We start from the raw sequence: 14,679 nt of genomic DNA on the forward strand, positions 1-14,679 counted from the left end.
TTTGGCATTTCTGTCACAGACCTTTTCCACGTGAACATTACTGAATATAACATTTCTGCTCGGGGGAGCTTCATTTATTTCTTTAAAAAAATCTGTTTAAACAGGTAAAACAGATAAATAAGAATAAATACAATCATGCTGCCCATCATCATTCTAGCCAGACAGAAATTAACATAGTCACAATTGTAGTGTTAACTTAAGACAGAACACCGAAACGTCGTAAATCACAAATAAAATGTAAAAATCACCCCAAAATAAAATCACTCCCATAAAAATAAAATTAAATTAAAATAAAATATAGACAGGGGTGTTCTGAGGAAGGAGTGTGAGTATGGTTTTAGTTGATTGAGTGACAGAGGTCGTGCTCCTGGGTGGCAAAGGGGGTAGTGTTTTCTGGGGAGACGAATTCAGTGGCCTCTGGAAAGTTAGGGGTAAGGAGCACCATTTTGATTCCTGATTTCACCAACATGTCTAAGTGATAAATGATAAATGAGGTATAAACAAATATCCTGGTGAATTTTTTCAATTTAAAATACTTTTAAATTTCGCTCCTCTCAACTCTGGCGTAATCAGTTTTCAGAACTAAAACCACCGACAGAGCATTTTCAAAAGCTTATTTGTTTGTATTTCCAACAATCAATGGACTGCAGACTCTCCATTGTCCATCCCATCCCACAAATTATTTGGAAATAATTGGGAAAATCCCTTTGGTGAAGTTAGAAATTAAAATAATTAATTAAATAATTAAAATTGGCCTGTACTGCATGAGGCATTGGTGCGCTGATATCCCCTCCCCTCTCCTCCACTGACACATTGTTGGCTGAGGATCATTAGAACAACAAGATACATTTTCTGTTTCTCTCCTGCAGTATTTTCATTCCTAGTAGTACTTGTACACTGTGTACTCATGTATTTTATCCTTCAGTTTGTTTTCAGCCTCTGTCAGTGACTGAGGATTGTTTTTTAGCAGATTTCACTGAATCACATGTTCCCTCAATATGATGATTTTAAAACTAACAAAGACAGTTTGGATTTGATTGACAGGCAGTTTGGATTTGATTGACAGGCAGTTTATAATAAATAACAAACAGTGAGAAGGGGCCACTGTCCATCAGCAGAATGAAGGTTCACATGGTTTCAATGAAGTCGTCTCCAAAGTCAATCATCACTCTCAGAGCGCTCAGGATCAGAGAGTCAACATCATCATTCAGGCTGATTTCTTTACTGTAGTTCTTCACTGGGAAGAAGCAGTTCAGTGGAACACCCAGAGCTGAGCTGATGTCTGACATCTAAGTTTCAGAGAAATAATATTTCAGTCAGTGTTGATATACGACGCTCATACAGTTATTTTCCTCCTGATCTTATTGTACATTCATGGAACTAACTCACGTCAGTCGACTGACACAAACTCACCTTTTTCTTCAGATGCTTGCTCTTGTAGATGTTCTTCAGATCCTTTTCAGTTTCAGCACAGGCCTCGTCCACTTTGGTGACAAGAACCAGTTGAGGAATATCTGCAAATACAGAGTCACTGTCTGATACTCAGCTCTACTTTTCTCTGTGTAATCAGCACAAAATTGGCTACAATAACATGTGAGCAGCAAGTTTATACATGATTGTGTTTTTGAGAAAAAAGTGTTTATGCATGGTTAGTGAAAAACTACAATTTTTTACTCACTGAAATAAGACCATAAAACACAAACAGAACATTGGTTCACAAGACTTTGGAGACCTGCATGTTGTAGGCTAAAGTGTTTACTTCAGAGTGCTGTGAATGTCATCTTGTTCACACATTCACAGAAAACAATACACTGATTTAAATTTTCTAAGACACTTTTTGTCCAGAAAGGCCATATGCAAGAAGGTGTGTCTGAGGATGAATAGTCATGTGATTTACCTGAGAACACAAAAGACGCACTGAACGTCCAGACAAAGGCGCGCATAATGAGCCTTTCAGTCAATGTAGATGGGACGGATTAGTGCAGCACAATACAACACAATGAGGAGCAAACGATCCTCATTTGAGTTAAAATCAGTGTTTTTACTCTGAGGACAAGCTAAACTATTTGTCTCTGTGTGGAATGTAAGGAGCGCCGCTTCACGTGCGTAACGCGCCATCATCCAAACGGGCCGAAAAAGTGAGTAAATTCTATGATGAAGTTTGATATTTTGTGTCATTTCTCGGGGGCGTGCACATATTTACCTGGTTCACCTGAGATTATTTACATGTGAACAGTGGACAGTGTACAAGGCGGGACCGCATTACCTGTAATGAGGTGAGACAGGAAAAAACGGACTTCTCCTTACGTTCATACGGATTAAATCAAAAGTGATGATTTGTTTTCGACTTGAATTGTTTCACTCAAAAGAAAACATTTCAAGCTTTCTAGCCATGTAATTTTTATTTTTATGAGGCAAGTATTCGCTGAGAATACGTGCGTAGAACATAAAAATACATTTCCAGATGTTTTCTTGGTTCAAAGAATAATCATTATTGTGACACTTACTCATGTCACTGGCTGCCTCTCTGACGTCCCTCATCTTCTGTAAAATTGCAGGTGTTACATTTGGCGTGTTTGCAGAACAGACCCAAACCAGAACATGGACTCTGTCGTCTGGACTAGGTGAGGAGTTGTAGCCTGGATCCTCAGGGGTCAATGAAGACACAGGATTGAACTGGAAAATAATGTAAAAATCCACAAAGTGAAGACACATGAACGTCAACAGTCTGAACTGAGAACAAAACAGTTTGAAGATGAGATGCTGAATAAATGAATCCACCAGTGTCTTTACTAAAGTTCCAGCTTCAGTCTGAAATGAAACAGATCAGAAACAGACCTGGTCACTGAAAACACTTCTCACTGGGACTGTTTTACCTTGTAACCATCCTTCACGTGTCCCTTCAGGGCCAGTTTGATGTCTTCCACACTGACGCCTTGTCCAGTCTTCTCCTCCAGACCCATGATGTCATTGAAGACAAAAGGGTAAAAGTTCCCTCTGACTTCTTTCTTGATCTTATGGGTTTTATACTGAAACACACAGATTAAACAGGCAGGATCCATGACACTGGTGTTATTTCAGTTATTTTCAGTTACATCGGTCTTCAGCAAGGGTGGTGCTGACCAGTGTGTATGGACAGATTTCATAGACTCTTCTGACACTGTCCTGTAGAAAGTCCAAAGTGATCTGATGAACACTGCTGGGCAAAGGTTTGGGCTCAGCTCAGATTCCAGCTGTTTTGAATTGTTTCTCCTTTCCTGAAGCAGAACAAACGTGCAGGTGAAAACTCTCCAGGTCTCAGTAAATGTGATGTGAATGTTGGATCCCCCAGCAGCCTCACACGCTGTGGCTGAATCTCATACTGTTGGCACAGACAGTACCTGTTGGTGTTGCACCTTTAGGTGTCTTTGCTTTCCCTCTTCACCTGCAGAGTCTGGAGACTGAGCTGTCGTTCCATCATTTGAAGCCGAGCGTCTTGTTCTTTCCTTCCACAGCCTCATTATCCTGACTGCCTTTGTTCACTGGACCAGCCAGACCCAGTCCTGCTTCTTGCTGGGCTGCAAGGCCCAAATAATGGACCCCAGTCTTTTACTGAGCTCTTCACATGTCAGTCACAGCTGAAACCTGGAGGTGACCAAACCTGTGACCAATAGTGTATAATCATGTACAATAGGAGCCCCATGATAAGAATCCTGTGTGTGTCACTTTGTGCAATAACCAGCTCAGTTTCAGCCAATGTTCAGCCAACATTCATCTAATGCATGAAGAACAGGATGAGAGAGGACAGGGGTCATGACAAACCCTTCAGCTCAGAGTCAGACTGTCTGCTCAGTTACATGTTTTTCATATGTAAAAGCTGTGAATGTTTTGTTTCTCAACCAGCTTTAATTTCTCTCCAAACTACTTTCAACTCTTTAGAGGATGTGGTTTCAATGAGTCGATTCAAAACTGAATTTGGGTTTTGTGATATGTTACCAAAACCAAGAATAACAAGACGAGTCATCTCCTTACACACATTAGATCTGTTTCAGTGAAGTTCACGTACATGTTTTGTGATGCTTTGGTCAGCATTGTTTGCGCCAACCAAAGCTACATTGGCCATCCTCCCTCGTAAGACACTGGTGACAGAACTGATGAAACTGGACTTTCCAGCACCAACTGGTCCATAGAGCAGAACTCTGACATGGCTGACTGCTTTGGTTTGAGGCTGGTAATTCTTCACGTACTGCAGATCCTTCCATTTGTTTCTTTAAAAAAAACAACATGAAGTGTCAAAGAAACTGTGACATTATTCCTAAAATGTTTTTCAATAGAACTGACAGGAAGTGACTGAGATCCACTTCAGTTATATAGTTATTGCAACTTATTAGACATTTACTCACCCCCAACAAATGTTTCTCCAGGGATTTCTAAGAGCTGACAAGAAATAAAGGGTCAAATCATCATCATTCAAGTTTGTGTCAGTGTCTGAATAAAATGTAAAAGATTAATGTTGTCAAGATGTTTTAAAACTTACTGGGAGAAGCTGGTCGTGTTGGACGTCCATGATGGGCATCTGCAGCCAAATCAGAACATCAGTGAGTCTGAACTGTTTTGTCAGTAAACAGGTGAAACCAGCAGTGAAGCCTGTGAGCTAACTCAGGCAGACAGACGTTCTCTACTGGCTGCAACATAAAGACAACCCAGGGACTGACAGGACAGTGTGTTCCTTCACTGAGCTGGATCCTGCAGCCTCTGCAGAAACTCTAAACCTGGTCAACCTCAGGAGGTCTGAGCAGAGAAATGTGTGATTTCTGAGCAGACTGATGGATGTTTATTTGCAGTGGACAGAAGAAATGATCTTCTGCTCTACAGTGGATCCCACTGGATCCAAACATGTTTCATGTCTGAGTTATGACCCAAATTTCTCTGTTTCACTCTGTCACTACCACATGTGGAACATTGAAGACAGGAACAATGATCAGGATCTTACCAGGTTTAGATTCTCCTCCTCCCATATCTGTAAGATAGAACACACAGAGAACATGTGGACACACGTGACGCCTTCATTTATGTGAGAGAACCAGAAAAACAAAGACTTACTTTGCCTGGGCAGGTGGTTCACAGGTCCAGGTGCTGCACCATGTGATCAGGACAGACAGAACAGACAGTGTTTGTAGGAATCAGCCATGAATCAGCATGAAAACCAACAGAGACATATACACAAACAGCAGGACACACTGCACAAGTGTGGAGATCAAATCCATTTTCTGTGGCTTTTCTTCTGAAACAGTGGAAATGAAACCAGCTTTAACTTCTGTCTGAATGTTAACGCCATCAAAGCTCATCTCTACAGGAAACAGGACATTTGTCCATCAGCCACTTCCTGTAGTGAAGACTGATGTGTCATTCAGTTCCATCTGCAGTCTCTTTATTACATTATCGTGGAACAAGCCTGTAGTTTGGATCGTGGAGCCTTTTTCCAGAGAAAAGTCAACTGTCCTGTTACAGCAGCTACAATGACTGAGCCTCAACACAAACCAATCACATCTAATCAATATGATGATCAATATGATCACAGTGGTTATTGACCTGTAGCCATCTACACACACAGCATCATGTTCCATCTGAGGATAAAGCTGAGAGCAGACAGGACACAGAGTTCCTACCTTTAGTGTAGAGACGCTGCAGCAGAGACCAGCTTCAGCTTCTGGGGCTGGAACAGACCAAGTGGCTCCTTTTTAGAGACGTTTTAGTTTTTCTTTCACTTCGATCACAGCGGTGATTTGTAAGGGAACAGGTTTAACAGACTTCAGGTGACATTCCAGTGTCATGTATTTCACACACACACACACACAAAATTGACCAAGCGGCTCCTTTATAGAGACGTTTTAGTTTTTCTTTCACTTTTATCTTTATTATCACTGTTGTAAGGAATTTACTGTGTGTCTGTGAAATACATGACACTGGAATGTCACCTGAAGTCTGTTAAACCTGTTCCCTTACACATTACACCTTTGATAAAAGCCTTGTTTTGTTTATTATTTATTATCAGCATATATTTATGAACAGCTGTGAATCATGATATTAAGGTATTAGGACGACCCAAGAGGCCTTATTTCCTTAATGTGGGTGAGTGAGTGTCTTCTGATGTAAATCTGCCACAGTGATTCCATCTTCCTGTTTGACCTGTTTTCTGTTTTATTGGATGAATAAGGTCCAGTTAAGGTCCACACAGTCTGTACAGGGGAAACCTTTGGTTCTCATAAAGTTCTGATGGACCAAGTGAAACACAGTAAGAAGCTTCAGGTGGAGGAGACAAACCAGCCTGGATGTGACGTCATTATTCTTTTCTGTCCAATCGTCTCTCGTGCTGGTTCAGATGTGGAAGCAGCCATGACTGAGGTTCCAGGTAACACACAGACACACTCACATTGTTCACTGTTACATTTTCTTGGCCTTTGACCTTCAGGGACAGTGACGTCCCGTCTCTGTGTAGGTCTGAGTGAGGACGTATGAAGGAGCACAGGTGTGTCCACACTGTACCTGTGTCAGTGTGTGTTACTGAGCGATGCTGGAAGCTGCTGGCTCAGGGTCCCAGCTGTGAGACTCTGACCCTGAGCAGCCTCAGAGCTGGGTCTCATCAGACACAACCTTAGATGATAATGTGCAGTCGTTTCCTCCAGTACAGACAGAACTAGTCGTTCACTGGGAAACACAAACTGACTCTGTCTCTTTAAAGACTTTTCTAAGGAACAGTGTCGTCGTTCTCTGTGTTCCTCACTTTGCTCTGACTCACCTTCCTCTGCTTTGTCCTGTTGTCAACAGCTGATGATAAAGTCATTCTGGTGCTGATGCATCACACCAGAGACCCAGACTACTCCACCTGTGGGATGATATGGACTGACAGGTTTCCAAACATCATCTCAGCTGTTCATGTTCTCTACCATGAGACTGTGCCAGGATTACTGCAGTGTGCACACAACAAGGAGGCTGTCCGTCAACTACAGGAAGTCCTGAAAGACAGAAGCAGACAGACAGAGAGGGAATCTGGGTCTTGTGTAGTGAGTTAGTTAGTCAGAGCTGTGAGAGACAGGAGCTGTGTCTTCAACAGGTTGAGAATAAAGTGTAACCAGATCAGTGAGTTAGTGCTTGTTTCCATGTTCACCATATTCCTCATTAGAATAAATCTATGGATCATGTAGCTCAGTGTCTCAGTTAAAATGTGTTGGAATAAAATGTGTCACTTTCCTGCCAATGTCACCACCTGGAATATTTTTATTTCTACTGGCTTTTGCTCATTTTCCTGATTTAGTTTGTTTCCTTCATGGAAACACTCGAGTTATTGATGTTATGGAAACCTCATCATATCTGATCACCTCTGGTACAACACAACAAATGGTCCTATTTATCTTTAATAGTGTATTTGGTTCCTCACAGACCAAATACCATAAACACATTTTCCTTGTCTGTTGTTTTTGTTGTATTTGGTGATGCTGTGAAACACCACCTGGAATATTTTCTCCTCCTCTCTTCCTCTCTTTCCCTCCTCAGCCCAGTAGTAGTGAGAAGACGTTAAAGTCTGGAGCATTATTGAGTTTTATTGTTATTATTCATAAATTGAGCAGATGAAGTTGATAAAGGCGACACCAGAACATCATCAGTTTCTGTTCTGAGTGGTGTTGTGGCAAAACAACCGTTGGATGAGCAATAAAGAGAGTGCAGACCAACTGTCTTTTCAGAATATATTTCTTACAAGAAAGGAGCAAACCAGAATAGAACACAATTGATCAGTCTCCCCAGTTGTTCCCCAGTTGATCAGCTCCTATCAGGCTGAGGCCTCTACTTATACAGACATGCAAAGTAAATGCTAATGATCATTGACATAATCAGATAATTAAGTCTGTTCTTCCCTATTGTTCTACAAAGTGATTCCCTAATAAGGCTGTATTATAAAACTCTACATTCTCATTGGACAGTTGACCCTCCATCCTGGGCCTGCTCTGTTATACTGGTCCCTTCCTCACACCTGCTGTCCTAAGGAACCTTTCTCACACATGAGCCTTAGTGAATCAACCTGTAAATGAAAACCTGTGAAACCTAAAAAACCAAGAATACAGTAAGAAACAATAACAGTCATAATCAGTGAGAATAATCGATCATTAAAACTCATTTTTCCATTACAGTGGACAGACTGTGGTCACAGGCAGTTTTACAGGAAGGTTCCACTGACACCATGAGGCCGTAGGAACAAACTGCATGTTGTCCACATTATGGCTCAGGAACCAGAGAAACGCTGGCTGGTTCTGTAAAACAGGGCCCTGATCCTGAAGGATTCCTCATGTGTGTGTTGTTCAGGCTGGAAGGAGAGTTTCCAGGGGTTACCCAGGGCTCCCTGTGAGCACTGACACACACTTTGCTGTGATTCTTCCTCCTGGACGTTACAGACTCGTCCTAAAACGCTTTCAGTCTAAATGACGGGTCCAAACCGCACAGTCCTCGTTTGGACCCAAACGTCTCATCAAGAGGATTTTTCCCACAATCCATTTGTGCTGAGCGTAACGTTCAGGAGGAAGGATCAGTGCAAACACAGTCTGCTGTTCATATGGACACGTGACCTTTTCTTGCTGCCACGTTCAGTGACCCAGGCTGTGTCTAACATCACTCACATAATATTCATCATCTGTCACAGCAAACGAAGGAAATCACACGTTTTTCTGTCAGTTCCTGTTTGTCTTCAGTTGGATGATGCTCAGTTACACTCAGCCTCCATGTGACAGAACAAAACAGGCATCACAAGTCATCGCATTCTCATATGTGTTTGATTAGGAACTACTGTTTCTGTGTCACGTACTGTCAAACAGCATCAGAACACTGGGCAGACACTGACGTTTGTGCTTCATCCTGCAGAAACGTTCAGTGTAGAAAGTGACGTGTCTGTGTGGGGCCTGTGGAAACAGCCTGACAAAGACAAACCACAACAAAGTCCACACACACTTTAGATACGTGCAGCAGAGAGTGTGTGGAAATGCAACGTGACTGGAAGCTCAGACTTCTTCACTCACTGAACAACCTGGAGAAATCAGTGTGTTAGTGCACAGAGCAGGTCTCGGGTCAGTCACAGTGTCTGTCTACAGCATGTTGGTGTGACAGGAGCCAGGCTGCAGCAGCTGCACTGTGACAATGAGTCTCGCAGCTTTTCTGAACCAGGGGTAGAACAAGGCGTAGATCAGCGGGTTCAGGAAGGGCTTAAGACACAACATGAAGACTGCGAGGGCTGAAGGCAAAGCAGAAACAGGGGAATCTTTGACAAAGAAGAGACAGTGGTACGGGCAGTAACACAGTAAGAACACAGCTACAACAACGCCCAGAGTCCTGGCTGCTTTCAGCTCCGATTTCTTTGTCTTGACGGTCCCTGAGCGCTGCAGCGTGACGGCTGTAACGTGAGAGCGCATGGCACGCACCTGAGACACCGCCACCACAAACACTCTCACATACAGGACCAGGATGATCAGAATGGGAATAATTAAGGTCAAAACTGTGTCAGCTGCTCCTGAAACCACGTCGATGATGACGAGACACTCTCCGGAGCAGGAATGATACCTGCCCGGTCAGGTCAGATCCTCCTTTAAGAGGAGGCTGCTGTAGAAACCAGACCAGAGCCAACACAGACAGACACAGATCAGAGTCCTTCTCAGAGTGACCCTGGTGGGGTAATGCAGGGGGCAACAAATAGCCACATAACGGTCGACCGATATGAGCACCAGGTTCAGCACTGAGGCCAGGTCGATGACGCAGGACACGTAGTTATACAGAGAACACATGAGATCACCCTGGAACCAGCAGGACGTGTGTCGGAGAACTTCCAGAGGCGTCACCACAAGGCCCAGGAGGAAATCTGACACGGCCAGAGAGAGGAGGAGGAGGTTGGTGGGTGTGTGGAGCTGCCTGCAGGGAAACAACAGCGTTAATGGAACAACACAGCATCTGTTCACAGCAGCATCAGCAAAGACTCTAAACATGAGACTGAAGTTTGTCTGTGCCTGAAGTGGGAGACTGAGATGATGACGAGCAGGTTCAGAGCCACGGTCAGCACGGAGATGAAGAACAGGGAATGCAGGAGGACAGATCCAGACTGGCCGAGCTTTGGCTTCCTGCAGGACGAGTTGAGGAGCTGTGGAAAGCAGAGCTCTGCTGCGTCCTGGGTCTCCATCATCAGAGAGGAGGAGGAGGAGCTGCAGCCCTGGCAGCTTCTGACTCAGACTCTGTCAGACAAACCATAAATCCACCATTGTCCCCTCCCCTGTTCAGCCACAGGTCAGATGTAAACCCAGGAGGCTCTCAGCCCGTTGGTTGGTGACTCTCCTTGGTGGCTTGTCCCCACTGGCTGTTTGGGTGGAGCACACGAAAATAATTAGAACATCTGCTGCTTCCTGACTAAAAACTGCATTTTCACAGGATGTTGGACCACAGTCCTCATCACAGTGACCTTCAGACACAGTGTGTCCAAAATAAAACAGGACTGTGATCTTCTCATTAACACACAGACGTCAGGAAATCAAACAGCAGCTAAATCCAACAAGCGCCGTGAGACAAATGTGATGTTGTGATATTGGCTTGGTAAAAACAGAGTCGGAGTGTTGTATGTCTTCTCACCATAATCTGTCTTTGGGTGGTCTGTAACTCTGACTGTCGGACTGATTCTCTCAGTGGACTCGTTCTGTTGAATCAGTTTCCTGCTCAGCAGCAACAACCTGTTCCAGCAGGATTCAGAAACTCAGAGGAAGATGGTCTAGCTGAGGCCAAAGACTGTCTGGTGTGAGCTGCCCCAGGGAGCCTGTAAAACTAGTGACTGGTGACATCATCATGAGCAGCTGTCCTCTGTGGTTAGTCCTAACCGGTACCCAGTAGAACCCTAATACCAGAACCGAAGACTGTGAGCATGGTAACATCGTACCTGCTAAACATTAGCGTGTTGACACTGGCAGTCTGAGCACAGTCTCACTGAGCTCCTGGCTCTGGTCCTGTTATGAGGCTGGTGGAGCTCCATCATTAACCCTTATTCAGCCATAATCCTTCCTGATGGGTCATGTCCCCCATTCCATGTCCCCCCATTTCCACTGAACCATTACAGTGTGTCTTGGTCACACTTTGTTTTGTTCACACCTCTGATTGCACTGATCCGTCAGACGTCGTCATGGGACCCAGACCTCACAGGGGAACACAGGTTCTTCACGCTGCCTTTACAATCAGCTGATGGAGGCAGAGGGGGGTCAGAGGGCACAGGAAGTACAGCTATGGTGTAAACAGGCTGCAAGAAGCTTGTGGTTTGTGCTCAATAGCAGGATACTTCTCGCTAAGGGCCAACCTTAGGATTCAATATAGTTTGTGCACAGTGTGGAAAGTCCCCTGATCTCAAATAGAGATAACTTTACCTTAGTATCTAAGTAAACCTAGAACATAGGTACAGTAACAAAATCTAAAGATTAATGTGTTTTAAAATGAAATTTAATTTACGGTTAATTGCAGCTGAAGTAAAAGGAACTTACATTTACTTAAATTATTACACAAATTACATAACTTAAATTAGATAAATTAAAGGAGATATTCACCTGAAAGGATCTTAGAGTCATTCAGGTGAGTCCATAATTAAAGTAAACCTAGAGCCACAGTAGAGCAAAACATCAGTGAAGTACCAGGGGTCCCATACAGCAGGTCTGTGATGTGACTGGATCTCTGTGGTTGTGTCTTTGTATGTCTTCTGATTTTCTCTTTATTTTACATTGAGCTGCAGTTTAGCTGGAAAACTCTGAAAACTCTCTAGTCGCTCAGTTTAACGTCATCAGTCACATGACATGCTTAGCTTCCTGCCTTCTCACATGTCAGCACTGAAAACATGTTGTCAGCATGTTAATGTGCAGGTGAACCTGTGAAGCAGCAGCATGTTCAGCTTCACCCTCACAAAGCTGCTGACAGGAAATAGACTTTTACACCTGCAGATCTTTTCAGCACATCCACACACACTTTCTCCTTTTTGTCAAAGACTCATTTACAGCCACAGGTGTTACACTTGGCTTTTTATTAGCATTTCACCAGTTTAGGATCTTAATGATCAGGGTGAGCCCACTCTCAGCTGGAAGGAAGCTCTTGGGCCTGAATCAGTCCACATCTGTTTTAAAATAATAAATACGTGTATGGATGTAGTTTCCTGGACTACATGGACACTTTTACAGTGTAGATGTGAAGCCTGAGCTAAAGTAGAGAGAAAAACCAGGAGGTGGATTTTGGGATTAAACCTTCCACAGGACCCCCATGTCCCAAATATGTCACATATTAAAATATAAATTTACTGCAGCATAAACTGTCTGTGTGATAAATGTGATGATTGGTCACATGTGATTGTCTAACACCACCTCTGTCTCCTAGGTGGACCCTCCTCCTCCTCTGGTGCAGACCAGGATCAGACCATGGGTGTCCACAGCAAACCAGGTCCACAGGTGAGTTAACCTGTGTGGGAATTATTACTTTTATTACATTACAGCTTAAGGTATAAGGCAGTATTATATTACTTTTATCATAATATAGATTAAACTTTAATGCATTATTACAGTATACTCATGAAGCATTTTGGTACGTGTGAAACAGTAGCAGTTTAGACATGAACTTGTTTTTCAGTAATTGCAAGGTTTCTTACAGGGCAAGAAGTGGACTAGACATAACATCAGATAGGATGTGCCTGTTGCTTTTGTTGTTGTACTCTGTCTTACAGGGCAGGTTGACCTCTGCCTGGAGGCATAGCAACAGTGATATCTCAGGACATCCCATCGATCTGAACCTATGGGAGAAGAACACGCCAGCATCCTAAAGATTGCACATTTCATTCTGTAATATTATCACTGGGTCGAGGGAAGAATAGTCAGTCAGACTTCGTGCCCTCACAAAGACTGTTATTGGTTAGGGAAAGTTTGACCCAGAGCTCTGTAACTGCTTTATTCAGTGTGTTTTAATAAACGGCTAATTTGAGACCACATTTATCTCCTCCGTTTTATCAATCAAATGAACACGCGGAACTGAGGGAGGACATTCCAGATACAACAATTTGGTGACCCCGACGTGATTGCTGACGGAGGACTGGTCGGTTAAACAGACGGACGACTGCTTTTGACACCGGACCCGGGTCGTTCTCAAAGGTAAGCAGACGCCTGTTTTCTTTCAAAAGTCTGCTATTGAACAATCTAAATTGAACGGTGTCGAAGGCAAATCACACGTCTAAATTTTAAAACACTGAATAAATTAGTAAAAACCTGCGTGAATAAGTACGTAAAGAGATAAATAAAAAAATAAAAGTAAAAGTATACAAAACTAAAAGTGAAATATAAGAAAAAAAGTGACGTTTATTTAAAAAAAAAAGGGAGACTAAATTACAGAGATAAGACAATTGGTTGAATTAATAATTTGAGTATAGTGTCGTATCCTCGGCGTGGTTGCCGCCTAATTCGACGGGAGAAGGAAAACACTGGGTTAAAATCCCCAGCGGGGATGGGATCCGCCTAAAATTCAGTTACAGGACCGTAAGGGTGGAGTCCATTCCTGTAGACGAACAGGATAAAGTCTCGAGGAGGGGTGCCTCTAGGGAATATTGGTTCGCCCCCTAAAGACCCTCATTGAACACGCTAAAAGCATAGTACCTACGGCTCCATAAGAGCCAGTAAGTGGTGAGGTAAGGTAAAGGTATAAGAGAATATAAAGATAAAAAGCAGGTTTACTTTTACTTTTTGGTAAGTATAAATAAGTTGTTTTGTTTTCTGGTGTATATGAATATGTACAGCTTGTGTTGTGTACAGTGACAGTGTCCTGAGTACGAATAGCCGCCTGAGATCATTTGTGGAAACTTAATGGTGCTAACGAAGCAGTGGTCTCGTGGTTGAGAGAAGTAGTACTCAGTTGGACCGGTTGCTCGGGTGTACTCCATACAAACCGGTTGGCTGTCACTGCTGTATGTAATGGATGATGAAAGGATTAGAGAATGTGGAGGAGAAGGAGGCTGGTATGTCACTCTTAGGTGGCAATGGGTAAAGGCACGTAATCAGTTAATGAGTGGTATTCCTGAACAGGAACGGAAAAAGCAGAAAGGTAAGTATCAGCAGAAATACGAGGAAGTGATTAGTAAGTATGGATTGCACGACGAGGATATGGAGGATTTGGCTGCTCTCCTGATGCAGGAGGATCAGAAAGCATTGAGGGAAGTGGAGGAACTGAAGAAGAGACCCGTTAGTGGAATGATGGCGAAGAGGATGTGGAAGAAGGAAGTGGAGGAAAAAGAAGCTCACAGACTGATGGTGCATAACATGGCACTTGCTGTGAGAGCGATGCATGCTCGGACAGCACTACATGATAAGAAGGATGCAGGTAAGTGTGAGAAGGACAAAGAGAAAATGGAGGCTCACCTATATCTACCCCTGCCCAACGCGCCCCCTCCACCGTCTCATGTGCAGGCCCCAGTGTGGTGGATAAAGGGAGGAGAGTTAGATGTGGAGGAAGAAAAGGAAGACACTGGGGACCTATTGAGAGACTTAGACCAGTGGAAGGTAGATGCAGGGAAGCAGACATCCACACCGCTAGGGGCAGAAGGGCGACGAAGAGGGAGTGAGAGTAAGTTTAGTGTAAGGGACGAGGAAAAAGTAAGTCAGAAGAATTTGG

At 43.4% G+C, this 14,679-nt stretch overlaps 1 protein-coding gene and 1 pseudogene across 1 annotated transcript; both read right to left on the bottom strand.

Moving 5' to 3' along the window:
• Positions 1–1,088: 1,088 nt before the first annotated feature.
• Positions 1,089–4,997, bottom strand: LOC113123230 (interferon-induced protein 44-like). The gene is made up of 6 exons (XM_026295049.1): positions 4,918–4,997; positions 4,046–4,247; positions 2,877–3,029; positions 2,508–2,676; positions 1,414–1,514; positions 1,089–1,289 (listed from the first exon to the last, which is right to left on the bottom strand). Exons 1-6 carry the CDS (start codon positions 4,995–4,997, stop codon positions 1,128–1,130), a joined length of 867 nt encoding a protein of 288 aa, XP_026150834.1. The 3' UTR covers positions 1,089–1,127.
• Positions 4,998–8,801: 3,804 nt separating this feature from the next.
• LOC113123231 (trace amine-associated receptor 13c-like) lies at positions 8,802–10,192 on the bottom strand (annotated as a pseudogene).
• Between the last annotated feature and the right edge of the window lie 4,487 nt (positions 10,193–14,679).

This window comes from Mastacembelus armatus, chromosome 21 (genome assembly GCF_900324485.2).
Source record: "Mastacembelus armatus chromosome 21, fMasArm1.2, whole genome shotgun sequence".
Classification (NCBI taxonomy): Eukaryota; Metazoa; Chordata; class Actinopteri; order Synbranchiformes; family Mastacembelidae; genus Mastacembelus; species Mastacembelus armatus.

Excerpts from the sequence above, each read along its gene's own strand:
- LOC113123230 (XM_026295049.1), bottom strand. The coding sequence starts at position 4,997 with ATGGGAGGAGGAGAATCTAAACCTGGTAAGATCCTGATCATTGTTCCT. Across the intron at positions 2,677-2,876 it reads ACGTGAAGGATGGTTACAAG|TTCAATCCTGTGTCTTCATT; the intron begins GTAAAACAGTCC and ends ATTATTTTCCAG. Across the intron at positions 1,290-1,413 it reads GCAAGCATCTGAAGAAAAAG|ATGTCAGACATCAGCTCAGC; the intron begins GTGAGTTTGTGT and ends TCTGAAACTTAG.